The following is a 23,959-nucleotide window of genomic DNA, read 5'->3' on the forward strand; positions in this document are numbered from 1 at the left end:
TTGATCAATACTCAGATAATACGATTGACATTAGCCCGGTATTAATGAGCTATGAGTTTTAGTTGCTAAGGTAGAGCCATTTATCTTTTACTTTTGCAAAGAGTAGCTCAATGCCAGTAGAAATACACAATCGAGACTCTTATACGTTAATTAGTATTGTATGTAGAGATGTCCGCTTATGTCATTCAATCATATAGTTTAACGATTTTAAATAATGATAATTGTATTTTTAATATAAAGTACACATATTTACAGATACAACATAAATAACACTAGATAAAGCAACTTCTACTCTTGATCGCAGAACACAGAACACTATGTCACGCTTCGTATATCGGTTGTGTTGAAGAGATATCTGACTCCCTCTTTTACGAAGGTCTTCATCTTACTTTTGATTATAACTTTGTAGCGCATCACGATGCACAAGCTTATCCGAAATGCACCTTTTGCATTTTTAAAGCAAATAACATTCCGATTGCACATCTAGGAACATTTGACAAGTACAAAACTTATTGCCTATAATATATTTTCGTCTCTTTGATGTGAAATCATAGTCGTGTAGTTTTCCTCTCTTATAATATACCATATGCATGCGTGATGAATAACTTCGACCGTCGAATCACGATCACTGGGTTTGTGCTCGGGTAATAAGCTCTCTTGAATCCTTGAAGATTACTTGAAGTTGCATAGCAAGTGATGAGATTTCTATGTCGTATAAAACTACAGTAGTAATAACATATAGAAACTTTTTCACAATAAGGGTGATATTAAGAGAGATTTAGCCTGTTAAATGCGTAGGATACGGTTACCTTGATAATCGAAAGTTAACGTAAAATGGGTTTTTCGATAACCAGTGGTAAATCTTCCAGTGGAATTCAGACTACGCGCTATCGGCATTTGGTTGGAATTTTATAGCATCTTATATGAGATTTTTTGGATAATTTTCTTAAGCAGATCTATTTGCTCAAACATTCCAGTTTAGATTGCCACTTGCACTGAAACAATTAATTTTTTCGACTTCGTGGACAGCATCATATTGTCTTATAGCTGTTACTTTAGAAACATTTATCTTTTGCTTTTCTAAAAAATATTTTGGAAGTAAAATTTAAAATCTTACTATATAAATTCTAAATACTTATGTATAAAGATAAATATATAGAAGCACTTATATTGCTCTTTGCGCCATACAATAATCTAATAAAATGCTTTAGTTGATGAATTTCTCTTGTTCAGAGTAGAAATAGACATTCGTATCAATACACATAAATATATTAGTTCATACATTGAAGTATTATTGATAATTTTAAATTTTTAATCCAAGATCACTTTAAATAATTCGTGCATATTCGAATTCAAATTATATACAAAGTTAATTCATCTTTCCCTGTTGCATTCTCTTATAAATTTATTAGTTATTCGCGAAAATTTATATCCGGGTTTTATTTCTGGATCTTTGATACTTTATTCAGAAACTTTTTTTGATGATGGTCACTTTGGCGATCTCTGCTCTTGCACTAGTGCACTACAACTTTTTCCCCATGCTCTTGCATTTTTAAAGTAATCACCTGGAATAACTATGAAAAGTGGTTTTCCTGTTCGGGAAGTTACCAAATAATACTGTTGTCGATTCTTCGCTCGTCAAGACCTGCAATCATTATTCGATCGTAGTAACTTTTTTCTGCATTCTTGAACACATGACAAAATACATGTCTATCGTACGCGATTGGTCGGCAGCCGTAAAGGTGGGGCCGTGTCCGATCTTTATGTTAATATCTCGAAGGTTATTCTTCAACGAGTGCGTACAGCGATCGGAAGTCTCGTCGGAAACTTATACTCGTTTCGTTCGATTTAAAGAAGTTTGAATCAAAGAAGTAAACGAGAAACGTGAAACTCTTTGGGTGATGATACCGACCAGCACTGTCAGCCAACCGGTAGAAATCGGTCTCCGTCTTACTGGCATATGGCCCAATTCCTCGATTCTCGTCAGATTACTTTGGACATTGGGAATAGGAACGTCACTGATCTTCCAATATTATTATCTTCTGAAGCATTTCAACATCAATGAGCTGGCAAATATTGTAGACAGTTTAAGCATCATCATGCCGCACAGTCTGCTCTTCTTCAAATTATTTATTTTCTGGGTTAATAACCGGTACGTGTTTCCTTCCTATAACATAATAAAAATTTTAAGAAACATATTTTTATCAGATAAGTTTTTAAGAATTAAGTATAATAATAATATGTGAAATATATATGTTGATTGCCAAGTATGATTGTTCCAAAATGTTTTGTAATTTGGTAATATCTTATTTCGGATCGTTTTAAAAAATATTTTGTGCTGTAAATGTTATAACTTTTTAATTGCATATTAATAATAAAGTATAGCAATTCAAAGACTATAGTGTTTGATCGAAACTTTTTGATAATGAAGAAAACTAACTTGGCATTCAATTTCGTGTTTCGCTTTTCTTCACGAACTAGTGAAAGCGCATTTTCCGTGAATGTAGATTGGTGTTGCGACGCGTTGCGAAGTGTTGCATTGCAGAACATTCAACGATATTCTGGTGGCGATGTCCAATGATTGGCACAAATATTCCAGTATGTGCGTCATGATTGATAAGGCGGTCCTTGCGCATCTGTGCTCGAAATTGACTATTAGTCTTTACTCGATAGCAGTGTTGCTTTTCAGTATCGCGTCCATCAGCTTTTCCAGGCAGACCAGTGACGATTGCCGGGAATTACTGATAAAGATGGAGTTTCCCTTCAAATTTTGCGAATCGCCAATCTATGAGATTGTGACGTGCATACAATTTATTGATCTAATAGCTGGTGGCTCTATCGTAGGTGTACTTGATGCATTAATGATTACTTTGGTGAGTTACATTTACAATCTTTGTCTTTCTTGTTGTTTATAATTTTTAATAATAAAAGTAATTCTTAATAACAATAAGGAAAAAATCTTTAAAAAATTAGATTAAATTATAATTAGAAGGATTAAATTATAATTCAAATTATATTAGAGCAGATCTAATTTTACAAACCAATTGTTTAAATTTGATCTCTGATATAATTTGATCCATGATTTAATGTTTAATTTTTCTTGGGAAAAAGAAATAAAGTTAATGAATGAGAGGAAAACAACGTTATTATAACGCGCGCGCGCGCGTGTGTGTGTGTGTGTGTGCTATTAATAATTTAAAAAATTATATAAAATAATGTTAATTCAGAGCCAGTAGTGGATATTTGTGTATGTACAGTAATATATAATATTATCTAAAGATAAGTTATATGATTTACGACTAATGCAAACTGTGTGTTGCATATTCGTCGTTCTTTAATCATAGTTTTATGAACAATTTCAATCTAAGATTAACAAATATACGGCATACAATTTGCATTAATAAAAGATTGTATGTAATTTTCACTTAGATAATATTATATATTATTGTGCATACACGAACATCTAATGTTGGCTCGGAAATGGTGTGTATATAATATTATCTAACAAGGGAACACTACCTCGCAAACTCGAAAATTCAGATTTTAGTGAAACTTGGCATAAATGTAGAGGTTACAAAACTCTGTGTATTGTAACAATTCATCATTTTCCGCAATTATGATGAATTTTTACAATACACAGAATGTTGTAAAAAATAATTTCTGCAATAGGCTGACCATTGCGGAAAATAATTATTGAATTTTTACAATACACAGAGTGTTGTAAAAAATAATTTCTGCAATAGGCTGACAATTGCAGAAAATATCGAATTTTTACAATACACAGAGCATTGTAAAAATTATTTTCTGCAATAGGCTGACAATTGCAGAAAATATCGAATTTTTACAATACACAGAGCATTGTAAAAATTATTTTCTGCAATAGGCTGACAATTGCAGAAAATATCGAATTTTTACAATACACAGAGCATTGTAAAAATTATTTTCTGCAATAGGCTGACAATTGCAGAAAATATCGAATTTTTACAATACACAGAGCATTGTAAAAATTATTTTCTGCAATAGGCTGACAATTGCAGAAAATATCGAATTTTTACAATACACAGAGCATTGTAAAAATTATTTTCTGCAATAGGCTGACAATTGCAGAAAATATCGAATTTTTACAATACACAGAGCATTGTAAAAATTATTTTCTGCAATAGGCTGACAATTGCAGAAAATATCGAATTTTTACAATACACAGAGCATTGTAAAAATTATTTTCTGCAATAGGCTGACAATTGCAGAAAATATCGAATTTTTACAATACACAGAGCATTGTAAAAATTATTTTCTGCAATAGGCTGACAATTGCAGAAAATATCGAATTTTTACAATACACAGAGCATTGTAAAAATTATTTTCTGCAATAGGCTGACAATTGCAGAAAATATCGAATTTTTACAATACACAGAGCATTGTAAAAATTATTTTCTGCAATAGACTGACAATTGCATAAAATATCGAATTTTTACAATACACAGAGCATTGTAAAAATTATTTTTTGCAATAGGCTGACAATTGCAGAAAATATCGAATTTTTACAATACACAGAGCATTGTAAAAATTATTTTCTGCATTAGGCTGACAATTGCAGAAAATATCGAAATTTTTACAATACTCTGACAAGGGAATTTCGCGAGAACCCGTAAATTCTGATTTAAATGAAATTTAACATAAATGTAGAGGGGGGTGAATACATGAATTTAGAAATTTTTAGTTGGTGGCCAAAAACGGTTTGAAGGGGTAAAACCACCCTTCAAAGTTGAGACATTTTTGCGGTTTTTCGATATATCTCGTAAACTAAACAAAATATTAAAAAATGTTTCCTACAAAAGTTTTACAAAATAAATACCTTTATTTAACTACGCTATTCATTTTTTGGAAAAAAAAATTATTAAAAAAATTTTTTTTAATGGATACTATTGTTAAATAAAGGTATTTATACTGTAAAATTTTCGTATGAAACATTTTTTAATATTTTGTTTAATTTACGACATATATATATCGAAAAACCGCAGAAATCGTTCCAACTTTGAAGAGTGGTTTCACCCCTTCAAACCGTTTTTGGGCACCAACTAAAAAATTCTAAATTCATGTATTCATCACCTTTACATTTATGCCAAGTTTCATTAAAATCAAAGGTCTAAAGAGAAAATTGACTGAATACTGTATTTAAATCGCAATTAATGTGCGACACAAGCGTAAGAAAAGCATTGATTAAAGAAGAAATAAATTTCGCAAAACAATAAAGTAGAAGTTAAGTTTAGATACAAAACACAGGCGCGAATGATCATATACATGCGTGAGATGATCCGAAACCGATAAATTTTCAATCCCGAAGAGTGATCGATATGCTCGCAACCTTCTTCTCTTTTACACAAGTCCACTTAGGGTCGCCTCTCTGCGATTCGTTCGCGCTTTCGATCTGCGATTCATGCGCATGCGAAACGTAATGTTCTCTTCTTTCTGGATTCTATGCTTGAGTGGGGTAGTCCCATTTCTGATTGTTTCACATCCAGTCATGAAGTTGACAAGCGATATTTCGTTTCGTTCTGATGCTTTATCGTGAGCTAGCCTGACCATTTATTTTAAAGACATTAGTACCTAAAAGAAGTTTAAAATAGTCACCTTGGCAATCGTTTTTTTATTTATTTGTCGCGTATACGCATGTATGGATTATGGATATTTGCAAGACAAATTCTCAAGTGTGCATCGCGCCTTTAGTAATATTTTTTTTAAATTATCAATAAATACATAGGCTATATTTTTAATAATGTTTAAATCATATAAAAGATACAAGATTATATTTATGCAATATTTATTGATACATTCTGTATTGATTCTATTCTGCAAAAGGCAATCAAAGTAAGCGCGTTACTTAATTTATTTAAATTATAAAAATATTAATATTTTATACTTATTTATCTTTTATAGCATGCACTTTTATTTAATAATTAATTAAACAATTAACAATTAAATATCTATATATAGATGTTGCACATTGGTGGGCAGATAGACCTTATGCGACAGGAAGTGGAAGGAATTTGTTCCAAAGATAAATATGATTTGCCTGTTGCTCTTGTGAGATCTGTAATCAATAGGCATCATAAGATTATTACTTTCTCAGAACAAATTGAGATACTTTTCTCTTATATTGCACTGATGCAATTTCTTTTGAATACAGTGGTCGTATGTTGCATCGGGTTTCTCATGATAACCGTGAGTATTCAAGTTCTACAAGTATTTACACAAAATTGTATTTTTTAGTTGTATGTACTTGAAATTTTTCCAGTATATTAAACATTGTGCTTTATAAAAGTTATGACATCTGAAAATGTCTTATAACGTATGTCCATACTCACACTACTATAGTCTTATTCTCTTTTTTAAATCTTTATAAATTAACTAGCTATGCCCTGCCACGCGTTGCTGTGGCTCTCTATTCTTATGCTACGTTTTTTTCAAATTTTCTTTGCTTTTGTTGTTTAACTTTCAAGAGTCTTGCTTTACTATTGCTCTTTTTATTTTATTTTTGAATAAGCATTTATCTATCTTTAATAAATCTAATATTCATTCATTCAGGTACTTCTAACTTTTTTTTCTAAAAGCTGCCATGGATTTATAAATCCATTCAAAAGACTGTTTTAAATAAGTTCCTTTTTTTCAATAAAATAACAGCCATCTTTATTGTTCTTATTACCTTAATTTAAACACAATAGAAACATTCTTTGCCTCTCCCGTCTTTCTCCGTCTCTCCCGGTCTCTCCCGGTCTCTCCCCGTCTCTCCCAGTCTCTCCCCGTCTCTTCTGGTCTCTCCCCGTCTCTCTCGGTCTCTCCCCGTCTTTCCCGGTCTCTCCCCGTCTCTCCCCGTCTCTACCCGTCTCTTCCCGTCTCTCTCGGTCTCTCCTCGTCTCTCCCGGTCTCTCCCCGTCTCTCCCAGTCTCTCCCCGTCTCTCCCGATCTCTACCCGTCTCTCCCGGTCTCTCCCCGTTTCTTCTGGTCTCTCCCGGTCTCTCCCGGTCTCTCCCGGTCTCTTTCCGTCTCCCCCGGTCTCTCCCTGTCTCTCCCGGTCTCTCCCCGTTTCTCTCCGTCTCTCCCCGTCTCTCCTCGTTTCTTCCCGTCTCTCCCGGTCTCTCCCGGTCTCTCCCCGTCTCTCCCGGTCTCTCCCCGTCTCTCCCGGTCTCTCCTGGTCTTTCCCCGTCTCTCCCCGTCTCTCCCGGTCTCTCCTTGTCTCTCCCGGTCTCTCCCCGTCTCTCCCCGTCTCTCTCGATTTCTCCCCGTCTCTCACGGTCTCTATCCGTCTCTCCCCGTCTCTCCCGGTCTCTTCCCGTCTCAATGTGTCAAAATTTTAATAATATTAATGAAAAACTATTTTTTATATTTAAATTATGGTCATCATTTTTGAAATACCGGTATATCCAAAATCAGACCTCATAAGAACACTCCCGGTTACGAATGCAACGTTGTGTCAAAATTTCAAAGCAATCGGTGAAAAACTTACGGAGATCTTAGATGAGGAACAAACATTTACATTTTTATTTATATAGATTAAATATGTAAATATAAAAATGTTTTAAAAAATATAATAAGATGTTATATTAATTTTCTCCAAGATAAAATTTTAATTTATTTCGTAGCTATTATATCTATAATGTATTATACACATATGTATTTCTCATTGTATTTGAAATGGCAGTGAACTTATTGTCAGATTTACACATGTTTTAAATCGCATAGTAAACACGAATTTCTACTATTTTGCTGTAAATAGTGAGTATAAAAACTTCTGGAAATACATTGGCATCACACTTCGAATTTTTGAAGAATCATCTCTCCATCTGTTGAAAAGGTATAAACGTGACCGGATATCTTCGATTTCTTTTATCTTTATATAAAGCTTGTTGCGTGTCACGCGTTGCATGATTGTAGCACAGATGACCACTTGAGACGACCAATGTGCGCGTATCTGACAATGAGATCTTTGCCTTACAGACAGATAATCAAATTACTTTTTCAATCATCTTTTTTCTACTTGCAGTCATTGGGCACAGATGAAGGCATAAGGATATTAATGAAGACTATGCTTTTTTATGTTGCTGTTACTTTGGAAGCGTTTATCTTTTGTTTTGCCGGTGAATATCTAAGTAATAAAGTAAGTACTCAAAATTATTTGTTAGATTTTTTTTGTAAAACTGTTAGAAAGATTATATATAAGATGCATTGTTAATAAAAAGATTGAACCAATGCGCAGAGATTGCTCATGTAATAATAAAGCACTATATGTACATACATATACATGCAGGGCACTGTTTTGTGTTTCCATATGCATTTGTCTTTTATTTATATTTTAGAGCAAGACGATTGGTGATGCTGCATATGAATCTGTTTGGTATGATCTCAAGCCTCGACATTGTCGTATTTTGCTGTTTGTGATAATGAGATCACAAAGACAGTTGACACTCACTGCGGGAAAATTCATGGATTTATCATTCGAAGGATTCACAGACGTAAGATTTCAATAATATATTATTTTTTATTAAAAACAGACATCTATATTAGGGGTCTATATCATATTATTTTTATTAAGAACTTACATCAATTTATTTTATATAACGCATTATTTAATTTGAATCAACATTAACAATTCGTATTTATTACTAAATGTATTAATATAATATATAAGAAGAATATTATTTTAAACAAGATAATGAAATATAGTTGACAATATATTTCGTGGTAGCAATTTTAAGTATTTCACACTTATTTAAATAAATGTAAAAATATATAATTACATATAACATGAATTTATGCTACATGTAATTATTGTTATATAATAATTACATGTACATAAAAAAATAGTAAGTAAATGTAATTTATATTATTCGTAATTACATTGTTTGATTTATTGCATATTATTTAATTTTTCAGAGTTTAAAAGTCTCCGCATCGTACATATCTGTTATATATTCAATGTATTGATATTGAAGAACTTTAAAAGTGTGTATACACGCTGTCGGAAAGTTAAAATATTTTTTAGTTTTAATAAAATTATTGTCACAATTTAATAACATATATTATAGGTAAAAATAAAAAAATACGTAAACTGTTTTTTTTTTAATTTCATATGTTATCTCATATCTTAATAATAGTGGTCGATACAATTTGCAACTTTTGCAAAATCTGGAATTTATGTGTGTAATACTTCCACAAGAAATCATCACTTACTGCGTACAGTTAAAAGCACTTGCGTACTTAATGCGCATGATCCGTGTTTTCTCTTATAGACGCCATATTTTTATGCTTCTTCAAAGAGCCATTATGCTAGATCCATGCGCGTTTTAGCGTAGCTGGAAAAGTAGCTGGAAAAGCTTTTGCATTATTAAAGCATAATTTGTCCCATCGACGACACTTTTTACTACAAAATAAAGCAATAATTGTACACTGCAATCGTACAATGTAACTATCGCTTAATGTTTTCAATTTTAATTCTATCTGTCCTGTGAAAATCGCCATAATAATTTTCAGTTGATAGTAATTGATCGGTGATTACTTCTATTATTGCTGCGTTTAGTCGGCGACCCTTATGTGCGTGATCAACTTATCGTTCTAGATCGTTTTAAAATTATACGCAACCTATTGGTATTGTGATCCGTGACTTTACAACGTTAGTAGTGACAAGTATACTCCAAGTTATACTTCAATTTGGATGTCAAATTTTTGTCAAATTTTACGTAATAGTAGATATAAATGTGTATATATATCAATATTGCTGTACTTTGATATAAATTTCTTGGATACGACAAATGACGGCTATGACCACTGTTGCTCTTTCGGTGCAAATCGGTCTTCGATTTGTTGGGATTTGGCCTTTGCGTCATGTGCAATGTTGTTTCGGGGGGAGAGGGGGAGTTGGATACTGACACCATAGTACAGACTTTCCAGTATTGGTGAGTTATTATTCACTTTAGAACCAACGACATGTCGCATCTGATGGACGATTTAAGCCATCATGGAGTATAGTTCCTGAAGCGTAATGTTTCTGAAAATGATTATTTTATGGTTGAATAGTGGGTAAGAGAATATTTCTTACAACGCAGTCGAAGATGGAAATTGAGTTTATTTTTTTCAATTTTCTGAAAGTATTGATTCTCGTGCAAATTTTTTATCTTAAGTAGAGATTTCGTATCTTTTTTTACATATTCTTTAGTAAAGATTTCTGTTTATTAAATATCTGAGACAAATTCTCTTACATTAACTTTGATACAGTGTGATTTTCTATATTTACGATGTAGTTTTACAGAATGTGTGTTTTTAGATTCTTCACGCGAGTGATCAAATAAATATTTTATGTGATGCATTGAGGGATATCTCTCCCGAAAAGACCAATCAACGTTTTACTATCTCCATCATTAATCGGCAAACATCAAAAGATTATCATTTTTTCGGATAAAATCGAAAGAATTTTTTCGTATATAGCGCTAATCTAATTTTTTTCAAGTACATTGGTGATTTATTGTCTAGGATTCATGATTGTAACAGTAAGTATCATCAAAACTGAAGAGAATGATATCTGCGTTTTGTAATGAAGGGCTGCGTTCCAATATTTACTGCCAGTACTGAAAATCTATAGTTTACATCACATATACTGTAGATTTTCAGTACCGACAGTAAATATCGGAACGCAGCCAAGATCTATATCAATATTCAATGTTACAGTCGATCAACACGCAAGACTCGGATACGATCGATTATGCCATTTGGCCATATAAATGTCAGGTAATTTTAAATAATGGCAATTGCATTTTTATTATGCAAAGAACACAACTTAATTGAGAAATTAAGTCTTTTCGCCATTTAATATATGAATGTATTGCAAATGCGCCCATAATAATTATACATATATATTATACAAAAATTTTTTTAAAGAAGTGTTTTATATATTAAATAATAATTATTTCTTACTTTTAAGTTATTTAAATAATTGTTAAAATTAGCAACAATAATTTTGTAATAATTTATGAATACAATATTAATTTATCAATGCAAAATCGCATTTTTAAAAATAATTCTGAATTTTGATGTCTTTTGTATTAGTCGTACTCAGAACTGCTATTATTTTTATATTATAAAGAAGCTTTGTCGATTTATTTATTTATTTCACTAATAACACGACATTTTGCGACACTCTTCTTCAGAGCAAAATGATTGGCGATGCTGTGTACAATTCAATCTGATATGACTTCAAGCCCAACAAGTGTAAGTTCGTCTTATTGATAATATTGAGATTGCAAAGGAGACTTACCATTACGGCTGGAAAGATCATTTGTCATTAAAAGGATTTACGAACGTAAGGTTCTAGTACTGAATTTTCTATTAATACAAACTTTGTTTTGGTGAAAAGTAATAAATATTAAATATCGGCCCGCAGTTTATCTGAGCTAAGAATATTAAATTAGTAAAAAAATTATAAATTAATAGAAAATATTAAATTAATAGAAAAAAATTTTATTCAGCACTAAAATCCGCTCCAGACCGAATAGGCAATCTTATCTTTATCTATATATTATCTATATATGTTTAAAACATTCATCAGTTGGAGAATTAATTTACTATTATTGCAAAAATTAATTAGTTTGTATTTTGAGCAAAATGCTATTTGTTTTGTGGGGTTGTAAAAGAATAATTATTTTTAAATTATACTCTTTATTGTTTTATCATTAATTTTGAAAAGTACACTGAAAAAAAAGTAATATATTCAATAAGATATGTTATTGCGGGCTGCCAATTACAGATATACTCAATACAATAATATATGCTATTGCAGTATCAACATTGTACTTGCATTAATAGAAAATATTATTGTATCGAGTATTTTATGTAGTTGGCAGCCCGCAATTACATATGTTATTGGCTATATTACATTTTTTTTCTGTGTACTGTTAACACACGAAACAAATAAATCAGGAAAATATCCGTTGAAATAAAGCGGAAAAGCATCATTTTTCATGACGATCTCAACCTTTGACGTCGCGATAAATCCAGCGCGAACTCATGAAGCTGAATTAAGACAATTTCTTTTTGCATATACTTCTAATATATATTACACCATAAAATTGTCACTTGTTCCGATTATTGCAAAACACTTAAAATGGAAAATTAATCTTATTTTTTTTTAAGGTCTATAAAAATTATATTTTGAAATTCTTTGAGAAGTAGCTGTACGCGTTCTATAACGTCTATATGCTATCTGAACCTTAAAAAAATTATTTAGTTGATTAAATAAGAACTTTCCGCACATTTCACAGCCAGATAACTTTTAGTAAAAAATTGGTATAAATTTTATGCACTTTTAATATATCTTTTCCTATTTAACATATTTTTAAATAAAAATAATCTTTAGTATAGAAAGAAGCGCGTCTGCAGAAACACGACCGTATAACATATTGTCCGTCATATTTTTGTTTACCTTTATCTCGATATTCGTTTTACATCTACATTTTACTATATTTATAATGAGTTTCTTAAAAGACCCATTATTCTAGAACCACGCTCGCTCTTTTGCAGCGTAAGTGAAAAAGCTGTCTTTTGCATTTTTCAAGCAACTAATTTATCCTATCAGCAATATTTTTTACGATAGAATAAGACAATGTGGTACAGCAGTTGTACATTGTAATCATTTCTCGATTGTGCGCTGCAACTTTAATCCCTATATTCCAAGTAAACCGCCATAATTCTTGTTCTCAGTTAGTTGTAATTGATCAGTAATTACCTTGCTGCGGCTGCGTTTAGTTGGCGACCCTTGCGTGATCAACTTGCCGCTCCGCGCTCTAGAGTTGTTTTAGAATCGCAGCTTATTGGCGTTGCGATCCGTGCTGCTTTACGACGTCGACAGGTCGACAAGTTTAGCAGTTGACAAGTTACGTTTCGGATAACATAGATGTCAAATATCTGGCCAAACCCTACGTAATAGTGGATATAAATCGGTATACTGGTATTGAAACATTTTGATGTAAAATTGATAAGATGCGAGACGATAAAATGACAGTTACAAATACTGTTAGTTTTTTGGTGCAAATTGGTCTTCGAATTATTGGATTTTGGCCTAATACGCCGTGTGTATTGTTGCTACGTGGTTTGTGGATATTGACCATTGCCATGGTGCTAACTGGCCAGTATTGGTGGCTCATTATTCACTTCAGAACCGAAGACATGTTCTATCTAATGGAAGGTTTAAGTGTCACTATAGAATACACCGTGATGACTCTGAAACTGATTATTTTATATTCGAATAGTCGGTAAGAAAATATTTTAAATAAAAATAAAAACTTCATTTATTTACATAAATCGTTCCTAATAAAAGCTACGAATCTCATAATAGTTTCTTTTATCTTGAATAGAGATCTTATTATCTTTTTCTATTTATTTTTCTATAAAGATTTTCGGTTTAAAATATGTGAGAATATAATGTGAGAATATAATGGATTTAATTTTTAAATGCAATTGTTCTTAATTTTGTTAGTTTAGACGATACAAACGTCATAATAATATTTAATTAATAAAACTACATTCTAAAAGAGTGAAAGTTGAGCTTGTGCTATTATTTGAGTATAGAGTTTGCTATTCCAATAAGAATAAAAAGTCATATATACGTATATATATATATATATATATATATATATATATATATATATATATATTCTACAATAATATATGAGTGAATTTTGACTCTTTAAAATGACAAATTATTTGAATAATTATGTAAGCTCAAGAGTTTTATTCTACAAGCTTTAAAAACATGTATATTTATTACTATATTATTTGTACTTTATTTTATATATATTATTATATTTACAATATTATTAAACATATATTTTAAGATCAGATTTACTTCCTTCTTAAAGAGAAAATCCATCCTTTTCCAACTTTTTGTAATCTCATCTTAGTGCAAATTGTTTATCCATGCATCTAGAATATCTAGATAAAGTAAACTGTCGTAGTATATTTTACGACATCCTAGCTGTGATGGCTGCAGACTGGAGAGAAGCAGCCAACATCGAAATGGATATTATGACGAGCAAGGCAAATCTATCCAGGCGTTTTTCCAAAGTAATTGTTGGACTTCATACGATAGCGGTGTTCTGCTTCGGCATTGAAGTACTCTTATCCCATACCAATGATTATGATGACGACGGACTGACAACACCTGTACGCGTGTTCACGTTGAAGTTGCAACTCCCATTGCAGTGCAACGAGTCACCGTTGTATGAATTCGTTGTCTTCTTGGAGTTTTTTCATCAATTGGTATCTTCCATTCTGTCCGGCATACTAAATTCTCTGCTTATCACGTTGGTGAGTGCAATCTACAAAAGAATTTGCTCTTAATATTTTTGGGCTATATTTACTATACTATAACATTATAGATATAAACAATATTGCATGGTGGCAATTATTATAATTAATATTTTCAATTTATTTTCATTAATGTGTACATTTATTTTTGAAATTTTCTATTATGGTATATTTAATGTAAATTATATGCTCTGTTAAAGGCGCATATTTTTATTAATAAAAATAAATTGAAAAAATAAATTTATACCTTTTTGTATAACAGTTAACCTGGTAGCTTAGATAATATAAAAATTTTTTCTATTTATATATTACATGATTTTACAGAATATATACTTTCAGATTCTTCATACAAGCGGCCAGATAGAGATTTTGTGTGACTCGTTGAGGGATATCTCTTTTGAAAAAAACAATCAACATATATCTTTTTCTATGAAGGAACTGATCGGCAAGCATCAAAAGATCATCATCTTTTCGGGAAAAATTGAAAGAATTTTCTCTTATGTAGCATTAATCCAATTCTTGTCGAGTACATTACTGACCTGTTGTGTAGGATTTACGGTTATAACAGTAAGTAATTGTTTTAAGATATTGTAGTGCGTCAAAACAATGTGTATCTTATAGCGATCTAAATACAAGGTTCGAATGTTGCAGTCAGTCAGCACGGTACAAGACACGGATACGATTGATAGCGTAGCATTAATAAAAGCTATAGTGTTTTACATTGCCGCCATGGTAGAGGCGTTTATCTTCTGCTTTTGCGGAGAATATCTCAGTGCCAAGGTCGGAACAATCGAGATTTTTACTCTTGATTCGCATTGTACAGACATCAGTTTACGCGATTACGACTATACATTGTGTGGTGATTTAAAATGGGATTTTGCATTTTTATCATAGAAAGCATACAATCATTTAAATAAAAAGTTATATTTTATTTTTTCTTTTCTTTTTAATGTAGAAAAAACCTGAAAGGTCTTTTCTTTTCAATGTGAATGTGTTGCAATGCGTCTACAATAATTGTACGAGTTTGTATAATATATATATTGTCAAATATGAATTTTTTTTAAAGAAAAAACTGCTTTTACATATTAAATTATTAATAATTATATATAATTGTTATATTATTATATACATCATAATTCTTTAAATTAATATCAATGATATATTACCGTAATTATTTGGAGCGCGAGTGAGAAACGCATTTTTATAATAATTAAAGTATATGATGACTGCCGTATAGTCAAATTATATCTAAACCGTTTTCTTTTATAATATAAATGCAGTTTTTATGTTAATTTAATTATTTATCTCACTGACAACACGACATTTTTGCGACACTTTTCTTCAGAGCAAAATGATTGGCGATGCGGCATACAAATCAATCTGGTATGACTTTGAACCAAATGAGAGCAAAGTCGTTCTGCTTATAATATTGAGATCACAAAGAAGGCTTACCATTACAGCTGGAAAGATTATGGACCTGTCGTTAGAAGGATTTACGAGTGTAAGATTTTAACACTGAATTGTTTCTTAGTAAAATCCTCATCTTAACTGATTAACATTGACATTCAAATATTGAATGTCAATGTTACTCGCAATTTATTTTAATTATTACATATTTTTTAAGACAACCTTTTAACGGAGATATATTTATTTTGATAAAACATTTCATTTATATTTAAATAGTTTATTTATTTATTTTCTTTTATTTCTGTCAATGATATTATTTAATGTACTTATTTTTAGATTATGAAGGCTTCTGTTTCGTACGTGTCAGTTTTACACGCGATGTATTGAAGTGCGAAGACGAATCAGGATGTAAATGGCCATTACAAGCTGTTTAAAGACATTAGGATTTTTTTTGGTTCTTGCTTATTAATATTTGTGATGAACTGGTAATAATTATGTAAATTAAATGTAGATGTAATGTATCAATTTACCTTCCGCAGTTTGTAATAAAGTATTTAGATTTTCATGATTGTTATTTCTTTATATATTAAGCATATATTTTATTTTATATCGCAAAAAAATTGATTTAATCTTTTGTTTTTTTATTTTTAAATAAAACTATTTTTTGATAAAAAGATATAAAAAGAAATGCATGTGATCGTATTTATCAGGTTATTTTAAGAATCTTTGCAGTTTTACCATATGTTTTATAAGAGTTTAATATGCAACACGTAAATAATTTATGATTAATATTTATAAATAAAATGACATAATAACTTATAAAATGTGTTTACAAAGTTTATGAGAAGTTTGGTGTTACAAGTTAGAAAATAAAAATGTTATATACCAAATAATAATAATGCAATATTGAAGAAGCTACGTGCAGATAGCAGTAAAGTGTAAAAACGTGCACTTTGTGTATTTTACGCAGACGTAAATGTTGCTAATCATAATGCAGTCAGTATTACGCCATAAATCTCAGACGTTAAAAATGCAGGTAAACTGTATATTCCAAACCGGTAAGATATATAAGATATTGACCAACAACTAAGCACTTGTATCTTGCTATATTCTATTCTTTACTATTTCTTTGCACTTATGTACCATGCTACAATTTAATAATTTTATATTGTAATGCAACATGATTGCGCTACTACATTGAGAAATTGATTTAATTTACGATAATTTCATCAATATTAATAGTTAAGAATTGAAATTATAATATAATATTAATATTAAATAATTATATAACAAAGTGGTTGCAAGTTATTTTTATTCTTCCTATGAATTGCGTTATTCATTGGATGTGTCTACAGGTGGAGGATTGAAAAACGCCTGGGGAGAAATCCTGACCTAAAATCCTGTGTGTCAGGCAGACGCCTGGATAGTGGTGACTATAATCCATCCCGATGAGTGTAATATTATCCAGAAAAGAAAAGGCCGCTGGCGTGAACTAGCTCCCTAAGCTAAGCTGGAAGCTATTGTGACAAAGGCTACATGGCTTTGAGAGAGCAGTGTTGTGATACTTCTGAGCAAAACTCCCATTTGTGCGTGTAGAGGACTTCGCGCACGATGACCGTTTATTTCTTTTTTACTCTTAGGATCAAAATAAAACCTGAACAAAGTAAAAATAATAAAGAAGCAAGTATTGCTACAACTAAAGGAGTAAAACAAATCAAGAAGCATGAAATATTTACGGCGGTACAAATTACTTTTTACTGAAAAAAGACCCAGTAAAAGACGGAAAGAGATCACTTAAATCTCAAGTAATCTTAAGTTTTTCAGCGATACCACTGCTGGGATTAAAATGATGGTAGCAGATATTCTGATAAAGCGACTATGGAGAAGTAAGCTATGAGAATTAAGGAGTGGTTGCTCCAAAGAATAGAAGAAAACAAATTTGAGGAAATCTCTTTCAAATTCGTAAAATACAGACTGATATTGTTCTGCATGTCATCTGATTATGCAACTAGAAATTGGTTGGAGCGGGTGATGCAGAACTACACATTATTGAAAGAAATAAATCTTAGATGTTAATTAAGACCAAAAATCTATTTTAATTTGTTAAAGCTGTAGTCTTCATAACGGAGCCAAGATCCGGAGATCATGAAGAAAATTATGAGTCAAAACAAAAAAACTTTATACAGAAAGCTGGCAAATGATCAGCTAAAAGAATAAGTTTAAGGGTCAACTTTTAGTTATCAAAATAGAGAAAATTTTTGTGGAATAAGAGAAAAAGCTCAAAATTGAGACATAAGACGTCTTAAAGACGCCTTTTTACCTTTTTTCATATTTTTGTCTAAATAAAAAGTGTCTAAAGGGCGTCTAAAAAATGTCTTGTGTCTTGATTTTGAACATTGTGTTATCTGGGTATCATTTGTGTGAGCAAAACGATAGGTAACTGGTATCAGAAAAGTCTTTGCTCTCTGATCATATATTGGCATAGAATCAGAAGCAACTTCACATGAATACAAAGGAAAAATTGCAGACTAAGACACTTGCAAAGAGATTTTAGAAGCATTTTGGCAGAAAGCCCAAGTAGAATAAGTACTCTCACTGAAATAGAATTGATGAAAAGTAATATCAAAATAGCCACAACAATAGCTTATGAAACAAGCTGTTTGAGGAAAAGAGTAAGAGCTGCAAATAAAGTTCTACGATAGATAAAGAAGCTTTAGAAGAACAATAAGAAAATTTTTCAATAAAGCAAAAATAATGTGCTTTGGGAAGAATATAAAATCTGATTTATGGAATATAATAAAATTGAAGGGAAAGAAAAGTGGCATGAAGGATGTATTGTTAGGGCACAGAAAGCACATGTAAATGTGTTAGACTCCACAGAACTCTGCAAAATGATGATCGTAGCCATCTAGGATTAATAAGGAGATCGGGAGCTATTTCGGAGAGAAGTTACTCTGAAACACATGTTTCAAACATACTTTCCAGGTTTATACATAACAAAAGAGGAATCATTTAGAGCAAAACTCTGGACTTCATCCAGCGGAACATTATTAGAGCGTCTAGACAGGACTAAATGAGCATTGTAGCTTATCGTAAGTGTAACAAAAGTTAAGTGGGCAAGTAAAAGATACAAATCATTTAAGGCTCCAGGCTGTGATAGAGTAATATCTGTCATGCATCTCAGTTAAGAGACATTGACGTTTATCTAGAAAAAGCATAATTAATCTTTTAGATTGGAATGCATAGGTCTCAGACTATTCCATTATTATTATTATTATACTTTACTTTTTATTCTTTTATAATGGAGTAATTCGATTTTAGTTACACTCTTTATTAATTTACAATTAATTTTGAAAAATACTGTTGAAGAAAACAAATCACGAGAAACATTCATTGTTGACTAAGCAAAAAGATATTTTTCAATGATATTGCTAAGCCTCAATCTTTGACGTAGCTTCAGCGCAAATTTATAAAGCTGACTTAAGATCTTTTATTGCATCTTCGTATATTTTCGATATCACAATATTAAGTTATCACTTGTTATTACAGAATACTTTAAATAAAAAGTATTTTTTACCTTTATTTAAAAATTATTTCAAAATTTTTTGAGAAGTGACGGTGCATGTTTTATGATTGCATACTCGTATGTTGTTTGAACCTTGAAGAAAGCTTGTAAAAAATAATTAAAGAAATTATTTAGTCGATTAAACATAGATTCTTATTTATCTGACAACTAGATAACTTTTAGTAAAAATTAACACGAATTTTATGCACTTCAAGAGATTTTCTTTTATTTAATATGTTTACAAATAAAAATAATTTTTAGTATAAAAAGAAGCACATCTGTAGAAATACGACCGTAAAATGCAACATTTTATCTTTACCTCGGTGTTCATTTTATGGCTACATTTTAGTATATTTAATGAGTTGAAAGAGCTATTATATTCTAGAGTCGTACTCCCGCAGCATAAGTAGAAAAGTTGTCTTTTACATTTTTTAAGCAATTAATTTGTTCCATCGGCAATATTTTTTACGATAGAATAAGACAACATTGTATACCGCAGTTGTGTATCGTAATTATCGCGCAATTTTAATCTTCTATATCCAAGTAAATCATAATTTTTTAGTTGCAAATGATCGATAATTACTCCGCTATGACTGCGTTAGTCGGCGACCCTTGCGTGATCAACTTGCCGCTCTAGAGTCGTTTTAGAATCGTACGCAGCTTATTGGCATTACAATCCGTGGCTTTACGACAAGTTTAGCAGTCGACAATAGTTACGTTGCGGATAACGCTGATGTCGAATTATTGGCCAAATCCTATACAATACTAATATAAATTGGTATACTGATATAGATATATTTTGATATAAGATTGTAAAATGCCACGATATGATAAAATGACAAACACTATTACTCTTTTGGTACAAATCGGTCTTCGAATTATTGGATTTTGGCCTAATACGCCGTGTGTGTTGTTGTTACGTGGTTTTTGGATACTGACCATTGCCATGGTGCTAACTGGCCAGTACTGGTGGCTCATTGTTCATTTCAAAACTGATGACATGTTTCATCTGATAGAAGGTTTCAGTGTCACTATAGAATACACCAAGTTGTCCATAATATTTATTATTTTATGGTTGAATAGTCGGTAAGAAAATATTTTAGTTAAAAATAGAATTTCAGTTTATTTATATAAATTCTTCGAAAGCTATGATTCTCCCAATATTTTACTCTCTTTTAAATAAAGTTGTTGTATTTTCTTTTATTTATTCTATTATTAAGATTCTCAATTTAAAATTTGTATGAAAAAAGATATATAATATACGAATATATTTTAACAAAAAAATATTTTAATATATTGTAAAAATATTTTACAAAATAGCAAGTTATTTGTTTAAGTTTAATATTTTTACTCCATAATATTTAGAAAGCTTGTATATTATTATATTATTTTTATTGTACTTTATATATTATTAGTTTATATATTGCTAAACGAATACTTTAATATTAATTTTACTTTTTTTAGTTTACTTACTCTTTTCTCGAATAAAGAATCCATCCTTTTCATTTAATTGTAATATCATCTTAGTGTGAATTGTTTATTCATATATCTGGATATAATAAATTGTCGCAGTATATTTTATGACGTCCTAGCTATGATGGCTGCAGACTGGAGGAAAGCAACTAACAGAGAAATGGACACCATGATGAGCAAGGCAAATTTGTCTCGACGTTTTTCCAAAGTATTAATTGGAGTTCAATCTATAGGAGTGTGCTGCTTTGGCATTGAGGTACTCTTAGCTCACACCGATGATTACGATGCCAATGAAATGGAATATCCAATGGAAACACCCGTTCGTGCTTTCACGTTGAAGCTACAGCTCCCGTTGCGGTGCAACGAGTCGCCGCTGTATGAGCTTGTTGCGTTCTTGGAGTTTTTTCATCAATTGCTATCTTCCAGTGTGATGGGTGTAATTAACAGTCTACTCGTTACGTTAGTGAGTGCAATCTATAAAAAAAGAACTTGTTGTCAATATTTTTAGGTCACATTTATTAAGCATTGTCGCATAATGGCAGTTACTATAGCCAATATTTTTAACTTTTTGATTGATAAATGCGTACATTTATTTCTGAGACTTCTATCTATAGTATACATAACATAAATAACATATATATGATTAAATGCGCATTTATCAATAAAAATAAATTGAGAGAAAGAGAGAAAAAATAAATACACATAATTTTTTAAATTTATATTACAGAATTTTATATGTATAATTTCAGATTCTTCATACAAGTGGTCAGATAGAAATTTTGTGTGACGCATTAAGAGACATCTTTCTCGAAAAGAACAACCAACAGATATCTTTTTCTGTAAAGGAACTGATCAGCAAGCATCAGAAGATCATCATCTTTTCAGACAAAATTGAAAGAATTTTCTCTTATATAGCGCTAGTTGAATTCTTGGCGAGCATTTTACTGACATGCTGTGTAGGATTCACGGTTATAACAGTAAGTAATTGTTTTAAGGTAAAGAAGTGCGTCGACATTATGTGCGTTTTGTAACAATCTATATTGTGAGATTTAACATTGCAGTCATTCAGTACTATACAAGACTCGGATACGACTGATAGTGCAGCACTACTAAAAGCTATAGTGTTTTACATTGCAGCTTTGATAGAGGCATTTATTTTCTGTTTTTGCGGAGAATATCTCAGTTCCAAGGTAAGAAAAGCCTAAATTTTTACGCTTGATTCGCGATTTGTATTATGATTTGTCAATTTACGTGATTGGCCATACATTGTTTGATAATTTCAAATGGAATTTTGCATTTTTATCATGGAGAGTTTACAATCATTTAAACAAAAAGTTATATTTTATTTTTCCTTTTTTTTAATGTGAATATGTTGCAATGCGTCTGCAATATTTATACAAATTTGTATATTATATACTATTATATTAAATATGAGGTTCTTTAAAAAAAAAGACTTTTACATATTAAATAAGAATTATAATATAATTGTTACTTAAATTATTTAAATAATAATTTTTTAAATTAATATTAATGCATATAATGCATTTTTACCATAATTCAAATAATATATGAGAACTTTCATATAGTTAAATTAGATCTAAACTGTTATTTTGTAATGTAGTTTTTACGTTGCTATTTTGTAAGTGTAGTTTTAACGTTGATTTTGTTATTTATCTCAATGATAACACGATATTTGTGTGTTTCTGTTCTTCAGAGCAAAATGATTAGTGATGCGGCATACAAATCAATCTGGTACGACTTTAAGCCGAACGATAGCAAGCTTATCCTGCTTATAATATTGAGATCACAAAAAAGACTTACCATTACAGCTGGAAGGATCATGGATCTGTCGTTAGAAGGATTTACAAATGTAAGATCTTAACATTAAATTAGCTGTGTAATAAATAAAATCCTCATCTTCAGGATTAACACTGACCTCCGAAATGATCACGATTTACTTTTATTATTAAATAATTTTCAAGACCATTATTTAACGATGATATATATTTTAAATGACAATTTAATTTATATTTAAACCATTTATTTTTTTTTGTATTTGTATCACAAGGTTGTGACTTGATGTAATTTTTCTAGATTATGAAGGCCTCTGTTTCATACGGGTCAGTATTGCATGCGATGTATTGAAGTTTGAAGAACCGGTAATAATTATTGTAGATTCAATGTAGATGTAATATATCAATTTACTTTCGTAGTTTATAATAAAGTATTTAGATTCACATAATTGTTACTTACTTATTAAGCCTATTACATTTTATTTTATATTTCGGTATAAAGAAAATAATTCAATGTTTTGTTATACATCTTTTTAAATAAAAATAATCTCTGATATAGAAAGAAACGTCGTACAGAAACAGTATGAGCGTACTAAATATCTCTCAGTTTGCAGTTTTATTTGTCTTTATTTTGATGTTCGTATTACATCCCGTACATTTAACTTTTTTTTTGCTTTCTCAGCGTGCGACCGAGCGATCTTCAGAAAGCTTTATGCATCTTTAAAGTAAATGACTCGGCAAACTAGCGACTCTGTCGTTGGAAAACTCAACGCATTTAAGCTTGGAGAGAAAAAACCCGAGACTGATCGCTTTTTCTGCATGTCACATTTTTCATCCAAGTCTATAATCTAGCAAATTGGCGAGTATCTAATTTCGATTTCATTCGCCGTTTCTATGAAATATGGGTAATTACGATTGATTGAGAGTTCATTATCGTATCTTCTCTCTCCCCTCCAACCGTCTCAATTTTTTGTTATATCCGATGTTATTATGCCGAGGAGATTTATACGGCTCGGAGGTGATAGTGTGTCTCTCTCAAGAGAAACATGCTGGAGCTAGGTAAAGGTGCAATGGGACGCACGAGCACTATCAGCGAGTCGGTTGAAGCGGGTTTACGTTTTATCGGGATGTGGCCGCGTTGCGTATACGCAAATATCAACTGGTGGACTTATATCGTGTCAGTGGCAATAGTGCAATACTTTCAGTATTCGTATGTCTTGGCGCATTTCGACATCAATGATCTCTCGGTTTTTGTAGACGGTCTGAGCATCACATTGGGCTACAGTCTGTCGTTCCTCAAACTGATAAATCTCTGGTTTAATCGTCGGTAAGATTATGCTTTAATGATATATATCTCTGCGCAGATAAG

General features: G+C 31.1%; 2 protein-coding genes across 2 annotated transcripts in view; both read left to right on the forward strand.

Moving 5' to 3' along the window:
• LOC105831969 overlaps positions 1 to 22,983 on the forward strand; it is a 28,300-nt gene extending 5,317 nt beyond the window's left edge. The window contains exons 7-12 of the mRNA XM_036285478.1: positions 8,355 to 8,510; positions 14,692 to 14,919; positions 21,547 to 21,778; positions 21,902 to 21,987; positions 22,512 to 22,667; positions 22,892 to 22,983. Coding sequence (XP_036141371.1) covers positions 8,355 to 8,510; positions 14,692 to 14,919; positions 21,547 to 21,778; positions 21,902 to 21,987; positions 22,512 to 22,667; positions 22,892 to 22,942 — 909 coding nt within the window. The 3' untranslated portion in view covers positions 22,943 to 22,983. The remainder of the gene's footprint in view (positions 1 to 8,354; positions 8,511 to 14,691; positions 14,920 to 21,546; positions 21,779 to 21,901; positions 21,988 to 22,511; positions 22,668 to 22,891) is intronic.
• Positions 718 to 8,361, forward strand: LOC105831972 (odorant receptor 82a). The gene is given in 4 exon segments (XM_036285457.1): positions 718 to 2,152; positions 2,546 to 2,873; positions 5,995 to 6,222; positions 8,042 to 8,361. Coding segments are annotated over 4 exon segments (1,203 nt in total). The 5' UTR covers positions 718 to 1,694; the 3' UTR covers positions 8,231 to 8,361.
• Positions 22,984 to 23,959: the final 976 nt, after the last annotated feature.

This window comes from Monomorium pharaonis, chromosome 4 (genome assembly GCF_013373865.1).
Source record: "Monomorium pharaonis isolate MP-MQ-018 chromosome 4, ASM1337386v2, whole genome shotgun sequence".
Taxonomy (NCBI): Eukaryota; Metazoa; Arthropoda; class Insecta; order Hymenoptera; family Formicidae; genus Monomorium; species Monomorium pharaonis.